Source organism: Artemia franciscana, chromosome 8 (assembly GCF_032884065.1).
Source record: "Artemia franciscana chromosome 8, ASM3288406v1, whole genome shotgun sequence".
NCBI classification, from domain to species: Eukaryota; Metazoa; Arthropoda; class Branchiopoda; order Anostraca; family Artemiidae; genus Artemia; species Artemia franciscana.
The window spans coordinates 40149287-40167183 of record NC_088870.1 but is presented as its reverse complement, the minus strand read 5'-3'; the positions used below and the strand labels follow the sequence as shown (position 1 = coordinate 40167183).

General features: G+C 33.1%; 1 protein-coding gene across 2 annotated transcripts in view; it reads left to right on the top strand.

Moving 5' to 3' along the window:
• LOC136030423 (probable cation-transporting ATPase 13A5) overlaps window positions 1-17897 on the top strand; it is a 168023-nt gene that overhangs the window by 115143 nt on the left and 34983 nt on the right. For both annotated transcript variants that reach the window (XM_065709391.1, XM_065709392.1), the window contains exons 16-19: window positions 2601-2724; window positions 3700-3825; window positions 8472-8695; window positions 17199-17350. In XM_065709391.1, coding sequence (XP_065565463.1) covers window positions 2601-2724; window positions 3700-3825; window positions 8472-8695; window positions 17199-17350 — 626 coding nt within the window. The remainder of the gene's footprint in view (window positions 1-2600; window positions 2725-3699; window positions 3826-8471; window positions 8696-17198; window positions 17351-17897) is intronic.

Below are 17897 nucleotides of genomic sequence, written 5' to 3'. Positions count from 1 at the left end.
ATCGGCAATACGTATACATTATGTTCATTGTTATATTTAGAAAAAATATGAGTGGACAAATATAGATTAAAACTGAAAAGCCTCATTATCAGATTAAATCTTATAAATCAAGGTTTAGACCCAATAAGATCTCAACCTATTACTTCCTACATTTTAAAAATAAACCTCAGCATCCTATGAACCTATGTTACAATATGACCCGTCTATTACAAAAGTTGCAATAGCAGCATCGGCAACACGTATGCATCATGTTCATTATTTTATTTAGAAAAATTATGAGCGGACAAAATGTAGATTAGAACCGAAAACACTCATTTTTAGATTAAATCTTATAAATCAAGGTTTTGAGCCTACAAACATCAAGGTTTTGAGCCTACAAGGTTTCGATCTATTACTTCCTATATCTTAAAAATAAACCTTTGCACTCTATGAACCTTTATGACAACAAGACCCGTCTATTACAAAAGTTGCAGTAGCAGTATTGGCAATACATATGTCATGTTCATTGTTATATTCGGAAAAATTATGAGTGGACAAAATATAGATTAGAACTGAAAACCCTTATTATCAAATTAAATCTTATAAATCAATAGTTTGACACTACAAGGTTTCGATCTATTACTTCCTACATTTTAAAAATAAACCTCAGCAATCTATGAACCTTCATAACAACAAGACCCGGCTATTGAAAAAGTTGAAATAGCAGTATTGGCAATACATATATGTCATGTTTATTGTTATATTCAGAAAATTATGAGTGGACAAAATATAGATTAGAGCTGAAAACCCTTATTATCAGATTAAATCTTATAAATCAATAGTTTGACACTACAAGGTTTCGATCTATTACTTCCTACATTTTAAAAATAAACCTCAGCAATCTATGAACCTTCATAACAACAAGACCCGGCTATTGAAAAAGTTGAAATAGCAGTATTGGCAATACATATATGTCATGTTCATTGTTATATTCAGAAAAATTAAGAGTGGACAAAATATAGATTAGAACTAAAAACCCTTATTATCTGATTAAATCTTATAAATCAATAGTTTTACCCTACAAAGTTTTGACCTATTACTTCCTACATCTTAAAAATTAACCTCAGCACTCTATGAACCTTCATAACAACAAGACATTTCTATTAAAAAAGTTGCAATAGCAGTACTGGCAATACATATATGTCATGTTCATTGTTATATTCAGAAAAATTAAGAGTGGACAAAATACAGATTAGAACTGAAAATTCTTATTATCAGATTAAATCTTATAAATCAATAGTTTGACCCTGCAAGGTTTTGACCTATTACTTCCTACATTTTAAAAATAAACCTCAGCACTCTATGAACCTTCATAACAACAAGACCCGTCTATTAAAAAGTTGCAATAGCAGTATTGGCAATACTCATTGTTATATTCAGAAAAATTAAGAGTGGACAAAATATAGATAAGAACTGAAAACCGTTTTTATCAGATTAAATCTTATAAATCAATAGTTTAGTCCTACAAGGTTTTGACCTATTACTTCCTACATTTTAAAAATAAACCTCAGCACTCTATGAACCTACATGACAACAGAACCCATTTATTACAAAAGTTGCAATAGCAGCATTGGCAAACAGTTCTAATCTATATTTTGTCCACTTATAATTTTTCTGAATATAACAATGAATATGACATATATGTATTGCCAGTACTGCTATTGCAACTTTTTTAATAGAAATGTCTTGTTGTTATGAAGGTTCATAGAGTGCTGAGGTTAATTTGGCAGCATGGGGGGGGGAATGTTCTTATAGGGTTTTCCACGGGGAAATTGTCAATAGCGAGGACGTTTCCAGGGGGGATGAACTTATCAGGGAAAATTATGCACTGGGAGAATTTGCAAGAATTTTGTGCATGTCTTGCTTTCTCTTTTCCATCTCAGTTTCACGCGTGGAGCTGTTAAGTTAACTGTCCGGGCTAAATTTTCACTGGGGTTTAACTGTCTAGAGAATAGTTCCATGGAGAGATTATATATCTGTGGAGGTGGGGCCAGATTTCTTGGTAATTTTAAAAAATGGTCAAGAATTAAATGTAAAAAATAAGTTTTTCAACTAAAAGTAAGTAGCAAAGTAAAACTTAAAACGAACAGAAAATATTACGTATATGAAAGGGGCACCACCTCTTCAATACCTCGCTTTTTCTGCTAAAGTTTGAATTTTATCCCAAATCTCTAATAACGGCTCCTGAAGCAAAAGGGTTGCTGAATTAGAACAATAAAACGCCTTTTTAAAGTAAAAAGCGAGGTGTTGAGGAGGAGGGAACCCCTCCATATACGTAATAATTTCTGTTCGTTTTAAGCTTAAATGTTGGTCCTTAATTTCAGTTGAAAACTTTTTTTTTATTGATAAATAATATAAAACTGAGAGATCCGCAATATAGATAAACCAGCAAATAGAATTTAATGGAATTAAATCAGATATTTTTGCCTCTCAACACCCCAAAATGTAAGGTGAAACGAAATTAAAAAACAAAATTTAATACCATGCAAAAGTTTGTATTTAGCTGAGAACTGTAAACAAATTTAATGTTCATTGGCTAACTGGACTAATTCTTTTTTCAGTTACCAGGTAATGATGTGTGGAGATGGATGTAATGATTGTGGAGCGCTGAAAATGGCACACGCTGGGGTTTCTTTATCTATGGCTGACGCTTCAATTGCAGCACCCTTTACATCACGAAAGCAGGTGACAACATAACTTTTTTTTAGCATTTACAAAGTCTGCCCGTATGATTTTTGCTAAAAAATACTGACTTAAATATACAGTGGTTTTCAGAAGGTGTGTGATTTATTTTTGAAAATTGATGCGCGTGATATAAGGACCAAGAAAATTAAGCTACATCTGTTTTTTGAATTGAGGCTTTACTGTTTCACAGCTTAAAAGCCAAAGTTTTTCGGTCGCTTTAAATGACACTAGAACTTTTAAGTTCCATTTGAATGAGCCTTCTCCCGATCTTACAGGGCCATCTGTTCAAAAGAGTCATGCCAGGTAAAAATGTTCATAAAATTGACATCAAATACACATACATCTGTGATCCGTCATCTGGGACACAAAATGCAAAAATTCACCTTTTCATAGGTAGGTCTGTGAAATCTCTACAGCAAGGCTCTTTCATATATTGAATCTAATGGTGTGACTTTCATTAAGACCACTTACTTTTTTGGGAGAGTTTCCCCCTTTTTTGAAAATCAGATAAATTTCTTCAAATGCTAGTAGCTTTTGATGGGTAGCCTGAAACTTAATAAATCTTGTATATTTGTCAGGCTAAATAGCCAATTCTTTTGAGGCATTTGGTGGAGTAAAAACACGATTTGACCTCGGGGATATCGCAACACATTTTTTCTACACCAAAATATTTCGAAAAATCAGCTAAACTACACAAAAGAAAATCCACCAAATTCTTTATTGCACAAGTGTCCCAAATTTTGCCTTGAAGGGGGAAAATGAGGGGGAAGTCGATTTTTGTGTTTATTAATGTTTTGGAGCTTAAATAGTCGTTTCCTATCAAATCAAACGTGAAAAATCCAAATACGAAGTCAGAAATCCAGTTTTCTGTATCAGGGTATCACTTTTCACCTTCCTGGAATGGGGGAGTGGTAGGTAAAGTACACAATAAAAACACTTTGGTATACTATGTCTAATCATGCTCGTCTTTTTTAGAATATATCCTGCGTTCCCTATTTGATAAAAGAAGGTCGGGTATCCGTCACTGCTGGTTTTTGCTCGTTCCAATTTGGAACAGCAATTAGCTTCTCTCTATTTGCTGCAGTTCTGATAATGTATAGTGTAAGTAGACTTTCTGCATAGCTGTTTTTTGTCTTTGTGTGTACTTTTTTTAAGCTGTTCAAGGTGTTGCGACGCAAAAACTGTTTACAAACAATCGCAAAAATATCTAAGGTGTGATATTACAATATATATAAATGATTTTAAATTAATATATGTTTTAGAATATATATAATATATATCTATGTGATCTATGTGTAAGCGTCACATAATATGAGACGCTGGTATGCTAGAACACATATAGGTAGTCGGACTTATATTTTGAATTGATTATATTATAATCAATTCGAAATATAAGTCCGACTGCCTATATGTGTTCTAGTAGACCAGCTTATGTATCGGTAATGCTACCAAAGGAAGAATTTAAGTATCACACCTGTCCTAGAAGAAAAAGTTAAAAAGTAGATTTTCTATCAAACGTCCTAGTTTTTATTCATATGTTTGAATTTCATATGTTGCTCATGCATTAGAATTACTTTCTAAATGCATAGATGTGGAAAAGAAAAGTTCTTTCATATTAATTGTTCAAAAGTGCGCTTTACTTTCTTTTTAATCCATATATTTGTGTTATCCACTCCCAAAATTTCTTAGAGTTCCATGGATATCAATAGCAAACTTGTTTTGCCCTCTCTTTTCATATTCGGTCCATTCATACCTAAAATCAGTGATTTTCTACAATTTTTGTTTCGCTGCTGTACAAAAACTAAAATTTTTAGATTAAATCAAAATTTTTCAGCTGCGCAAAGTCAGCTATTGTTACCACACTTGAATCGTGAAATGAAAAAAGCGGAAACTTTTCTTGTTAACAAACAAGCCTATCCTAATGATTGTAACACCCAATTTATCAGCACCAGATCGTCGGGTAGTACAACCTTCAATTGGGTGGTACAAGCGTTATAACTAGTCATGCTATTGAGCAAATACAAGGTATTGGGAATTATTAAAAACTAAGCAAAAAAGAGGATACTTTCTATTCAGACGAAAATTTTAATCGTGTAACTAAATCAGATATTCTAAACCAGATATGTCAATAATGAACTAACGGGATAAAAATGACATTATAAGATAATTTGTCTTTCTAAAAAGGGTTTTTTTGTAGATAAGTCAATTAATAGTAAAATTCTAGTTGAGTGACTTCTTGCTATCTCAGAAAGGGGTTAGTTTAGGAAAATGAAACTTTCAGGGATGGGTCTACAGGCTAAAGTATATCCCAGGAAGGTCTTATATCCGGGTACTCACTTCCACTCCTTCTCCCTGTAGAGAGACATGAAATTCGCCTACATGACAGGTCTATACCTATTTAAATTTAGACAAAACAATATTTTACCTTAATTTTCAGTTACCTGTTGCTTTTTCTCTGCCTTTAGTTCTGAAAATGCAATTCCTGTTATTTGATTATAATTCTGAGCCATATCAATGTTTTTTTGTTTTTTTTTTCAAAATTTAGGAATTGTATCTGCATATCTTTAAAACCTTATAAATTGGGATTCAGCAAAGTTGTGAAGCTGAAAACGATTTTGTTGCACTTCATTCAAGCAGAAGATCTATTTTGCAAGAAGATCTATTTATTTCACTTTTATAACACACATATTTTTGAAGGTCATCAAAGGTCAGAGCCCTCTAGAGGGAGAAGGAGTGGAGTTAGGTACTTCAAAATACCTTCCCGGGACATACTTTAGCCTGTAGACCCATCCCTGAAAGTTTCATGTTCCTAATCTAACCCATTTCTGAGACAACAAGAAGTCAATCAACTAGAATTTTACCCAATTAATTAATAATTTCAAGCTTATTCAACTCTTGAATAATTTCTTAATATTCATATTATTACATAGATAATATTGATGGAAGTGTTTGTTTTATGCTACAAAATCAGGAAACTTGTGGTTCCATGATGACATTTTTTCGCTCATTTTCTGCTGATTTCTCAAACATATTCTTTATTTTCAAACTTCACGCCCGCTAAGTGAAAAACTATCTACTTATATAAGTTGGTCATTTTCATTAAAAATTGAGTTTCCATGTCTTCCTAATTCTTTTAGACCTATATGGTTGTGCAAATAGCCACTTAACTAATTTAAATAATCCGATTCTGCTTTAATGTCTTTAACACTTCAAGCTTATTTCAAAGGTAGGGAAAATCTGCCTTTAAAAAATTACCAGATTCTGTGTGGAATTCTAAGCCAATGAAAAGAAAAAAAAATGAAATTACTTCTGATGAAAACTTGAATTTTACTTTAGAAGGAAAGAGTTATTTTCGACTTATGTGTCAAAAGTGTCTTCTTGAAATTATGATAATAACAGTCAAATAAAGTAAAAAAAAAATTGGCTATGGCGAAACCTCAAATTTTGCTTATGAGTAGAAATGCTGTTTTTTTCCTCCTTTGCCAAACGTGCCGTATTTTATCATTTTCCTGGTGAGCTTCATAATGACGTCAAAAAGCTTCGATGTTTTCTTCTCAAAATTGTGGTAATAAAGGTCAACTGAATCAAAACGAACTAATACTGTGTGTGACGAAAACTCAAAATTTTACTCAACAATGGAAATACCGTTTTTCACTTCTGTACCGGAAGTGCTTTATTTTCCTTCTAGTCACGGCTATCCTCGTAATGAGACTTAAAGGTTATGAAGTTTAATTTTTTTAATTTAAAGAATGAAAGTAAAATGGAGTAGAAATAAATACTAGAAAGAAGTAAAATCTAAAAAAATCTGCCACATAATGCTTTTTTTTTATTTCAGAAGGCCACAAACATATTTTTCTACGTTGAAGGTACAATATTTTCAGAAAATAACAATAAGTTAATGCTATAAAAGAAAATCATTTTGAATTTCTGCAGTGGACAGAGCAAATTTTATATTTGACCGAAAGACGAATGTTAAGTTTAATACAAAAAATGTAATACTACTGTGCAAAATCACAAGAACAGAAAGAGGCAATTTTGACTCATATATAAAATCTAAAATGAAAATGAAGATTAAAATCTAGGACAAGGTCTAAATTAAATACAAAAAATAGGGCATGACGTCAAAACTATCAACAATTATGACACAATAAACACTTAACATAAAAATGTCATGTCGTAAATATAATCAAATTAGCTTTATCTAAAAGTTAATTCTAAATTCAAGAAAGAAACATTTTTTTCCACGTAAAAATAAAACTCAAAAATGAAGATAGTATCTCAGGTTAGATCAGAAATTTGTTAACTTATCGAAAGATATTTTTGACCATAGGTATTCCTCCCATATCTCATTCGAATTCGTTCAAAATTGTTATGAATTAAACGGACGGCTTATTTTGCGGATTATTTTTCCATTTGTTTTGTTTAATATCTACTACTAAACTATAAACAACTCAGCGCAGCACCAAGCCGCCTCAGGCCAAAACAGCTACGCATGCTCCTCCTCCATCCCAATCTATTCAAAATCTCCCTCTTTACACCCTCCCAAGAAGTTCCCATTTCCTTCAGATATTTCTTTATGACATCCTCCCACCCCAACCGTGGACGACCTGCTCTCCGTTTAGCCCTAGACGGTTCGCCGAAAAGGATAATCTTTGGCAATCTATCATCCTTCATCCGCACAACGGACACTAGTCATATCAATTTTTCTCTTATTACAGCCTTAGAAAGGGGGATTGAATCACACTTTTCATTCAGCCTTCTGTTTGAAGTGCATATTCAAAAGGTTCAAACACTGGAAAATGTTAGGTGCAATTATTTCAATAAAGTAAAGTTTTATAGTAGCGATTAGCCTCATACAGGAGAGCCATTCAGGTGTAATTTTACTTCCACTTTTATAATAATAAAAAAAAGCGAATCAATATTTTTGAAATCATTCTTTAAATAATTTTCAAATTATTTGTAAAATATAACTTTGTTATAATTTGCGTATACAAATTATATATAATATTTTGTAATTTATATTTTATAGATTATAATATACATTATGTATATATATATATATATATATATATATATATATATATATATATATATATATATATATATATATATATATATATATATATATATATATATATATATATATATATATATATATATATATATATATATATATATATATATATATATAATAACCCGCTTTTCAGCCGGGTACCCAGAACAATCCGTAAACATTTTCTCTAGAAAATATCTAGCAAATCTTCATCTGCTTTTCGGAGCGCCCATGCTTCGGAGCCATACTTGACAGCTATCATCACTGTAGCTTCCAATATTCTAATCTTGGTTTTTACACTTATCTTCGTATTTTTCATATTCTTCCTACGTCTTTACTAGTCATACTACCAAGGCAAGTGAAGCTGTCCACCTGATCAATCATTTCGTTGCCCAATGTCAACTTTTCATCTTCACTTATTCCTAGCATTAGTGAGTTAGTCCTCTTAACATTTATTTTCAAACCCATTCTAGCACCCAGAACTCGCAAAACCTCTTAATGTTTATTCATTTTCCTCACACTTTCGTCTAGGATGCATAAATTGTCAGCACAATTCAGTACTAGCTAACGATTAGGCAAACACTAGGTGAAAATGAACTAAGAAAAAGGGCAACCCTGGTGATAATAAACTAGGAATGTCAAATAGACTATATTCCAACTCGTTAGTGCTAAATTTGTTTATTCTTGTTTTCAGGTATCGACAGAGCCCAGCGACCTTCAATACATGTACCTAAGCGAAGGTCATGTTATCGTACCATTTTTGTGTCTTGGCAATGTGGCACCATGGCCTGTCTTAGTAAAAAGAAGACCGCCGAAAAGGATTTTAGCTCCATTACCAATTATGACCATAGTCACATTCCTAATTTGGCAAATAATCATATATGCCATTGGATGGACTTTTTGCCAAAACCAGCCTTGGTAATCTTTCTTCACTATGTTTATTAATCTTCATCTTTTGTTCTTTTTTATTAATCAGAGGGCAAGAATTGCTTTCTTGGCCAATTTTATTTAATATATTTTAAAAGAGGTGCTTGAACTTGGTGAATCAAACTCCTAGAAATTTTCAGAAATTAATTTTTAAGCTGATTCTTGAAAGTCTTATTCACTTGCCTCTTCTACTTTTTTAATAATAAAGAGGTTTAGCCAGAAAGCAATTTTCGTCCTAATTAAATTTGAAATATTATGTAGTGGTAGGATCAGACTTTCCCAGATCTTGGTCATCAATAATACCTGTTTGCGGGCTAAGGACCTCTCACTTTTTTCGGAAGGCAACTACGGCCTAGATGTGCTTAAAAATTAAGCCATCGCTGGCGTGGTAGCTAACTTCGTTGCTCACAATCTATATGTGACCCTGGCTTACTGACAACACTGATGCTCGCTGAAACCTTTAAAAATAAAATCACATAATCGATTTTCGCTTAAGAATTTATCTGAAAAATAAGCATTATTCATTCCATTCTATTAATAATGGATTATCCTCTTTTGTCCGTGTCTTTCTTTCTTTTTTGTTTTTATTTTTTTTTCATCAGTGGTCATTATTAGCAATAGATAGTCGTAAATACCAATTACCAGCCCATAATAATAATATTAGTTAAAGTCAATCAAGGAAAAGTTAAGGAGTCTCTTAAAATAGAAGATATTATCAGAAAAATTAGTGTTCTTCAAACTATTCCTTTATTAATCCTTTCTTCTCGTTTTTCCTTCTTAACCTCAATCAATCAATATTTATTAATTCAAATTAAAAATATACAAAGACAATATTATGCCCCAACAGAGGGCAGAGCTCGTAAGGCTGGGACAGTACAAATGCATAGAAAAAAAACACAACGTCTCGTCATACTAATAATTCCAAAAAGAAAAAAAACGAAAAAAACATACAAGGTAGGAGATAACAGAGGAGGCCACACCAACGTGAGAACACCACAGCAAAATACATACTAAAATCTATTATTAATCAATCCCGACATCTAGGCAAGGAAATATTTTTTAAATATGTTTTTTCAACGAAAATCGACTTGTGAAACTTTGGGACATTTCTACTAAGTTAAGTTTATTTAAAACATGAGGAATCTGGTATCTGATTGAGAATCTACCTCTTTCTGATTTGATTGGCGGAAGGCGATACTTCTTGGAGCGGATGCAGTGGGCAGGAGAGTTGGGAGTCCAAATTGTATCCAAATCATGGAAATAATTTTTTTGAGGTTTGGATATCATATTACCACATTGCTGTTTGTACGTCCTTTAATTGTTTTTGGATAATTATATTGAGAAAAATGTATAAAGTTTGGGTTTCTGACAGATTTTAAGTCTCGCAGGGCGATGAACAAAAATACCCAGAATTCTAATTGCCCTATTTTGAATTATCCGAAGAGGTTGCAGATGGACCATAGATGTGTTGAGATAAACTATGGGCCAATAATTAAGATATGATTCAATTTGAGAATGGTATAAAATTTTAAGGATTGAAAAAGGAAACACTTGTTTCAATCTATGAAGACAACCTAAGTGATGGGCAAGTTTCTATCTCAAATAATCAGAATGCTTACGGAAAGATAAAAGCTCATCGAGAATAATCCCAAGGTAACGAAATGAATGTACTCTTTTTATCCTACTTTGATTTACAATTAACTCATCTATGGTAATTTTGTTTATTGCCCGCTGTGACCACCCAAAAATCATGACTTCAGTCTTAGAAAGGTTCGGAGCTAGGCAGTTACACGCAAACCATTTATTCAAAGAATTCATTGCTGTCACCATTTTCTCAACCAACAAAGATGGGGTTTTAGCTTTTACTGTCACAGCCGTATCATATGCGAAAATTACTGCTAAGTAGTTATCTTGGGGTAAACACCTTGGGAGGTCATTTATATAGATCAAAAATAGTAATGGCCCCAATACTGATCCTTGGGGGACTCCAATATCATCAATAACGATATGGCTTGACAGATATTCATTTATTTCTACCTGAATTTTTCGATCATGCAGGTAAAATTTTATTAGATCTAGGCCGTTACCTCTAATACCTATTTTATTACTTTTTTCCATCAAGATTTCATGGTTTAGCGTATCAAATGCCTTTTTTATATCATAGAAGAGAGCAGACACATGATTATCGTCATTTAGTGAATCATTAATCTCAAAGATTAGCGCAGCAATAGCTTGTTCAGTGGAATGACCTGAATCCAAACTGATTTTAGTAAATAAATTCCTTTTATTAAAATACGATACAATTCTTTCTTTTAATAATTTTTTCTAGAACCTTTGCTATTGGAGAAAGAATAGCTATTGGCGATATTTGCCTACATCTGTCTTATCACCTTTCTTATGATTTGGAATAAATCGTGCAGATTTCCATACTTCTGAAAAGATCCCTGATGATATAGATGCGTTTAAAATATGAAGCAATGGAACATGGATTACACAAGCAAGTTCTTTCAGAATATTTGTGGAGAGCCCATCTAGACCTAGGGAATTCCCACATTTTAACTTCGTAATTACTTTCTGGAATTCACCGAAAGTAACAGGGGCCAGGAACATACTAGAATTTTCGGATGGCGGTAGATAATCTTTATATGAACCAAATAAAGATTCAGGGGATCAGCAGATCAGCAGTAGTACTAAAATGGGAAAAGTGATCGCAAAAATAATCTGCAACAACATCCTTCCCCTTCAATTCAACATCATTTTCATTTATGATCACTTCAGGGTGTGATGTCTTAGTATTGTTTCCAATTTTTTCCTTGATCAATTTCCATGTAGTCCAGGTGAACCCGATTTTTTGAATGAATTTTCATAATAAATTTGTTCACTTGTTCTAAGAATTTTCACCAGCAAATTTTATAATTTTTGAATCGCTGTACATTATGAGCTGAGGAGTATTTCATTTTAATCTTATAGAGTCGATTTTTTTTCCTTGATAGATTTTAAAAGCGATAAACTTATCCAATGTTTTTTGGGTGAGTTTCTTTTCCGGTATGTAGCTCTAATTGGGCAATGAAGATTCAGTTTTTCGTTCAAAATTCGGCAAAATACATCCAAGGATGTATTTGGATCCTTCTCGCTAGTAACTTTACTCCAATCTAAATCGCTAAGATTAGATTTCAGTTCATTCATATTTACTTTTGAGAAATCTCTCCTTTTCATAGGGTTTTCTTTATTGGCTATCTTTTGCGCCGACTTTTCATCTAAAAATGTTTCACAAACCTCAAGAATATCCGTACCAGATTCAAATAAAAAAATTTCAGTTGCACCTTGCCCACTCCTCCAACCACGACAATTCCAAAAAGATATTCTCCTCATATTTTGGTTTTTATGAGCTATTTCATGAGAAAACAAATATTTATTTGGGGGGGGGGACTAAAATAGAGTTTAAAATTTCACTATTATAATGGGCTAGGGCGTTTGGAATACATTACTAAAGAGGACTGATTTTCTTTCAAATTCTTCCCGTCTAGGTACAAGGATCCCATGAGCTCGATTAACCATTATCGTACATTGACCTCACGCCAAGGAGTACCCCCCACGCCTCTCCCACTGAAAAATAAAAGCACTAAAACTCACAGATAATTCAAAATAAAATACGAAAGAAAAAACAACAAGGGAATCCATAGACACTGTACGTATCAAAATGCAACAACCAAGCAAACAGTCTCTCCAAACTACAACTAAATGAAAAAAAAAGAAAAAAGCACACAAAACTTTCTTCACTCGTAATTTTGTTACTACCCTTCATTTCATTCAAATTATCCTTTCGCGCGTCCAACCCAACCTTCAAACAAATCAAACACAGAAAATAACAGAAAAAAAGGAAAAAATTTCACTTTTCCATAGAAATTCCAAATCCACCCCTATGAATATCAACTCTATGTGGGATATGCGCCAAAACAGAGTCTATAAAATCCTTATTTACTTTGTCAACAGTCACTTTTAGAGGCTCAGTGTTTGGACACTGGCGTATACACAAAAGAGGCGGGATCGATTTCGTCACCCAAACATCATCCCGATTAACTCCACTGCTGAGTAATTTTAACCTCACAGCAGTTAATTTCCTTCGAACTTCTCGGACCGATTGCGGGGCATCATCCGACACAAAGATATTAGAATACTCTAAAATTGACTTGTTTTTCAACTTCCTAGCGTTTTTCAATATAAGAATTCCGGGCTTCTTTTCTTGCAACTTCCACTTTGAAAAAAATAAATTTCACGGTTAATGTCTACCTCTGAATATTCAAAATCCAAATTCATGCCAATTCCATCAGTAATTACTTTTTCAAAGATTTTTTTAGCTGGTTCTTCATCATTAACTGGGACATTCCTAAGCAATAAATTTTTTTCAGTATCTCTGCTTTCTATTTTCATAGTACTCCCTTTCAATAAAGATAACTCAGATGTTAAACGAGCATTTTCTTCCGCTAATAGAGATAAATTATTTTTTATCATTTTTGACTCACTTTCAACAGTAGCTATTCTAGGTTTTAATTCGGAGACTTCCTTTTGGGAGGTAGCGACAGAATTCTCAAGGTGTGATAACCGGGATTCAATGGACCTAACTGATCCAAATAAATCATTCAGAATTGTGGCAAAAATTGTGTTAATATTGTCAGCTAACGACCTCAGTGAAATATTTTCTACTCTTCTTGAATCGAGCGAGCTGGAGTCATCCAACATTGAATTAGCCGATGCCAATATAATCGCCATAGTTTCTTCTCTCTGTTTGACCTTCTTCCTTTTTCCAACCATTCTAAACAGTAAATTCAGCAACAAAAAGGGGTTGAAGGGGAACCAAAAATTGCAAATCGCCTACCTTAAATTGCTTTATCTAAGCTTCCAACACAACCACGGCAAACAGCTTTAACCAATCTCAGTCCAGCACTACTGTTATAAAAGCTTCAATTTTTCTTTTCCTCAAAGGCTTTAAGCTTTTAGAAAAAAAAGCTTTAAGAAAAAAAAGCTTTAAGCTTTTTTTCCTACCTTAAAAAGCTTTATCTAAGCTTTAAACATAACCACGGCAAACAGCTTTAACCTATCTCAGTCCAGCACTGCTGTTATAAAAGCTTCAATTTTTCTTTTCCTTTTTTTCAATTTGTCGTAGAAAATTCACTACAATGTTTAATCTTCCAATCACTCTTGGCTAATAAATGAACAAAAAATACATCAAGGCAGGTACGGACGCGAGTTAGGCTATTGTTAGCCGGCCAAATTCATTCAGGTAATATTTTGTTACAATAGAATAAATTTAGTCTCTAATTGATTCAGAATATAATCCTTTTTCCACGCTTGTTCAAAAACTGGTTATTAATCCTTTTAAGAGAATGAATTGGTCTTAACAGGTCAGAGACTGAATAGAGACTGATCAGAGACTGAATAGCGACTTGATTTTATGAATTTCAATTCTGTCGATGGTAACTAATGGTTACGGCTAGCTTTAATTCCAATTACTACCAAGACCTAGCTGAAGTCTATCAAGGCAAAGGTATTGATTTACTTAGCAAGATAGATTATCTGAAATTCAACCATTCTTCATTCCTTTCAAGAAATAATCCATTCTCTCTCTTCAAGAAGCCCAAATTTCCCTTAAAGCTTTCTTTAAAATCTCATGCCACTCCTTTCAAGGACAACATATTTTTCCTCTGGGTTTAGATAGTTGGCAGAAAAAGGACAATCTTTGGCATCTTCATCTTTCATCTTTCATTCGCAAAACATGTTCTTGCCATTTCCACCTTTTCGCTTGTTATAGTCCCAGAAAGCGGGTCAGAGTTAATATTTTTACACAGCTTACTGTTTGAAATATGGTCAGTCAAACAGGAAGCTAAAGTAATGCGTAGACAATTCCTCTGGAAAACATCTAGCAGAATCTTCTTCGCTTTTCGGAGCCCCCACTTTTCAAAACAATACTTGACCACTGTTACCAGTGTACCTTCCGATATTCTTAGCGTGGTTCGCATACATATCTTCCAATTCTTCCAAGCTTTTTTCCTCTTTGAAAACATCCTGGGCCTTAGCCTATTCCACTTTTAGTGTCTTTGTGACATCCATCGTCCTTACTAATAACACTACCTAGGTAAGTGAATTTTCTACTGGGTTTATCTTCTCGTTACGCGGCATCACCTCTTCACCTTCACTTATTACCAGTTTTAGTAACTCAATCTTTTTAAGACTAATGTTCAAACCCATTCATGCACCCTCAGCTCTCAAAACCTCTCAAGATTTGTTCATTTGGGTAAAAGTTTCTCCTAGGACGCTCAGATCATCAGTATAATACAAGTCTAGGAGATTTTTACTTCGATGTTTGATTCCATGCTCTCCTATGGCCTTTGTCGTGTTTCTCAAGACAAAGTTCATCGCAAAGATCCACATAAATTGGAAAAGAACGCAACCCTACTTAACTCTTGGTTCAGTACAAAACCAGCTACTAACCACCTACCTTAATCACAGCAGTGTACATTCTTGTATATCTTACACAATCACGTTAATGTATTTGACAGGTATGCCGTAAGACCTTCCCTAACAATCTTCTATTGGATGAGAAAAACACTTGCTCATAATCTATACAACTGAGGACTAAAGGGGTTCGATGACTTAGGCCCTTCACGAATCCTAATTGCTAGTAATGGTCAATTGTAATTACAAATTACCAGCTGGTAACCCTAATGCCAGGTAAATTCTATCAAGGTAATCCCACTGAATTACCTAGCACAAGAGATTGTCTGAACCTTGAAAATTCTTATTTCTATTCCAGTTACCTATTCTTCTCTGTTTGACCTTTTCTATTTTTAATGATGGTAATTACCGGTAATGGCTAGTTTTCATTACGAGCTATCAACAACCACTAACGCTATAGTTAGTTGAAGAATAATAGGACACTTCCCTTAAATCACTTATTATTTGAGAGATTATCTGAAAATTAACTATGTTTAATTCTATTTTACCAACAACTCTTCATCTCTTTTGTCTGCTTCTGTTGTTTTTTTTCTACTTTCACTAGTAGTAATTTCAGATAATGCTTAGTTTTAATTGCCATATACCACTTTTACTAATGGCTGGAAAATGTCAAATAAATGCCATTGATCAATTTGTTATCAAGAGATTATCTATAAAATAAGTATTCTTCATTCTAATTCAGTGCAAAGTCCATTCTACTCTTTGTTAGCATCTTTGCTTTTCTTTTACGATAAGAGATCTGTTTCAAGAAATTGGTTGTAACAAGCCCAAAGGGCTGAACCTACATTTCGGGGTAGAAAATAAAACAGAAAAAAAAACAAGCCAATAAATTGAAACGAAGGGTAAAACTCTGACATCAAAAGCACAAAGGCATAACTAAGGAGATAAAGAGGTTATTATCCCCAGGTGCAGCCTCTGAGGGGTGCCAAACTAAGGGTATTTTCCTCGCCAATAACATCTTCTTGAGGGTGCTTTAGGAGGTAAGAAGGGGCCACAAAAACTGATATTGCCCCGGGCGTTCAAAACTCTAGTTACATCTCTGCATAAGAATTTGACAGTTTTATAATAAAAATTCATATAAAATTCATTAAAAAACATTAACACATAACAACAAAGAGCGAATGTTCATACACCAAATATAAGGTAAAATCGGCCACTGATAATTAAGAAAAAAGTATAGCAGTCACAACGCATCAAGAAGCGTGAAGAAAATGAGGCAAGTAAAATTAATAAGGACAATACCAAAGATTAATAAAAAAAAGAAAAGGGTTATAAACAATTGAAATGGTATAAACAACAAGGAAGAGAGGAATTATTTGGATGATTTAAAGTTTTAACTGACCTCCAGTTTCATCGGTAGAAATCAGTGAGGACGACTGGTTGTGTCTTCAGTTGTCCAGTGGTGTGTATTTATCAAAACTGAAAAAATAAATGAAAGTTACGTAAAGCTATGGCACAAATCGTAAAGACAATAGAACTGTGTATGAGGTTTTAATACCCGAGCCAATAGCATTTCCCCTTCTTCCGTGATAAAAGGTGTAATTTGTTTTTTATTCCTTTACGCCTGTGACGTATTTTTGTAAGCCAAACAGCTTATTTCTTGGTTGTATGTCAACAAGCGAAGCCAAATAAGCTGCGTTTTAATAGCTGATCCTTCTCAAATCATTCTATGCCAAGTCATAGACATTTTTTTTTTTAATGCGGATTATTATATGTATGTTATACATAATATATATTATAATCTATAAAATATATATTATAAATTATGATAAATAATTTACATCTGTGTATTATAACAAAGTTATATTTTACAAATAATTTGAAAATTATTTAAAGAATGACTTAAAAAATATACAATCGCTTTTTTTATTATTAGAAAAGTGGAAGTTAAATTACACCTGACTGGCTCTCCTCTGTGAAGCTAATTGTCCACTATAAATCTTTTACTTTACTGAAGTAATTGCTACTCGACATATTTTAGGTTTGAACCTTTTGAATACGTGCCAAATTTGCATCCCCCGAATCCCAGCTATGACCAAACAGTTCAGTGGCAGCTTTTCCTAATGACCTGTATTGCAGCGGCAGTGACTATCTCGCCAGGACCGCCTTATTCAAAGCATGTATTCACAAATAGTAAGTAGACAAGGATCAAAATAGAAATTTAAGACCTGTGTAGTTATCTAGGTGAGTTTCAACAAAGATGAATAGGGATATCGGTGTCGATTTTTCCGTGTTAAAAAATTCTGTTTTCATTTATTGGTTTATTCTTATGGCTCATTTTCAAATGTCAATATTCTTATTCCTTATTTCTAGAAATAAAAACAGACCTGCCTTTATCAAAAAAAAAAAAAAAAAGATTAGCTATTTCTGAGCGACATTTCTAAACTAACCAGGAAAAAAAATTTTTTGTGAGAAAAAACAACTGCAATAATCCTTGTTCTTTATAATAAAGCCTTTCTAAAACCTAGTTGCTTCTTTTGTGAGAAACTTTAAACCAATAAAAAAGCGAAAATGTTTTAGGCACACTGCTTTTTATGTGTCAACTGCCTGTTTTAACAGATTTTTTCTCTCTAATTTTTGGCTGAATCTATTGATTCTTGCTAAATCTATGGGTTTTATGCTGAACCTATTCCCAACAATTGGGAATCTCAATATATAGTTTTTTAATACTTTTAAATGG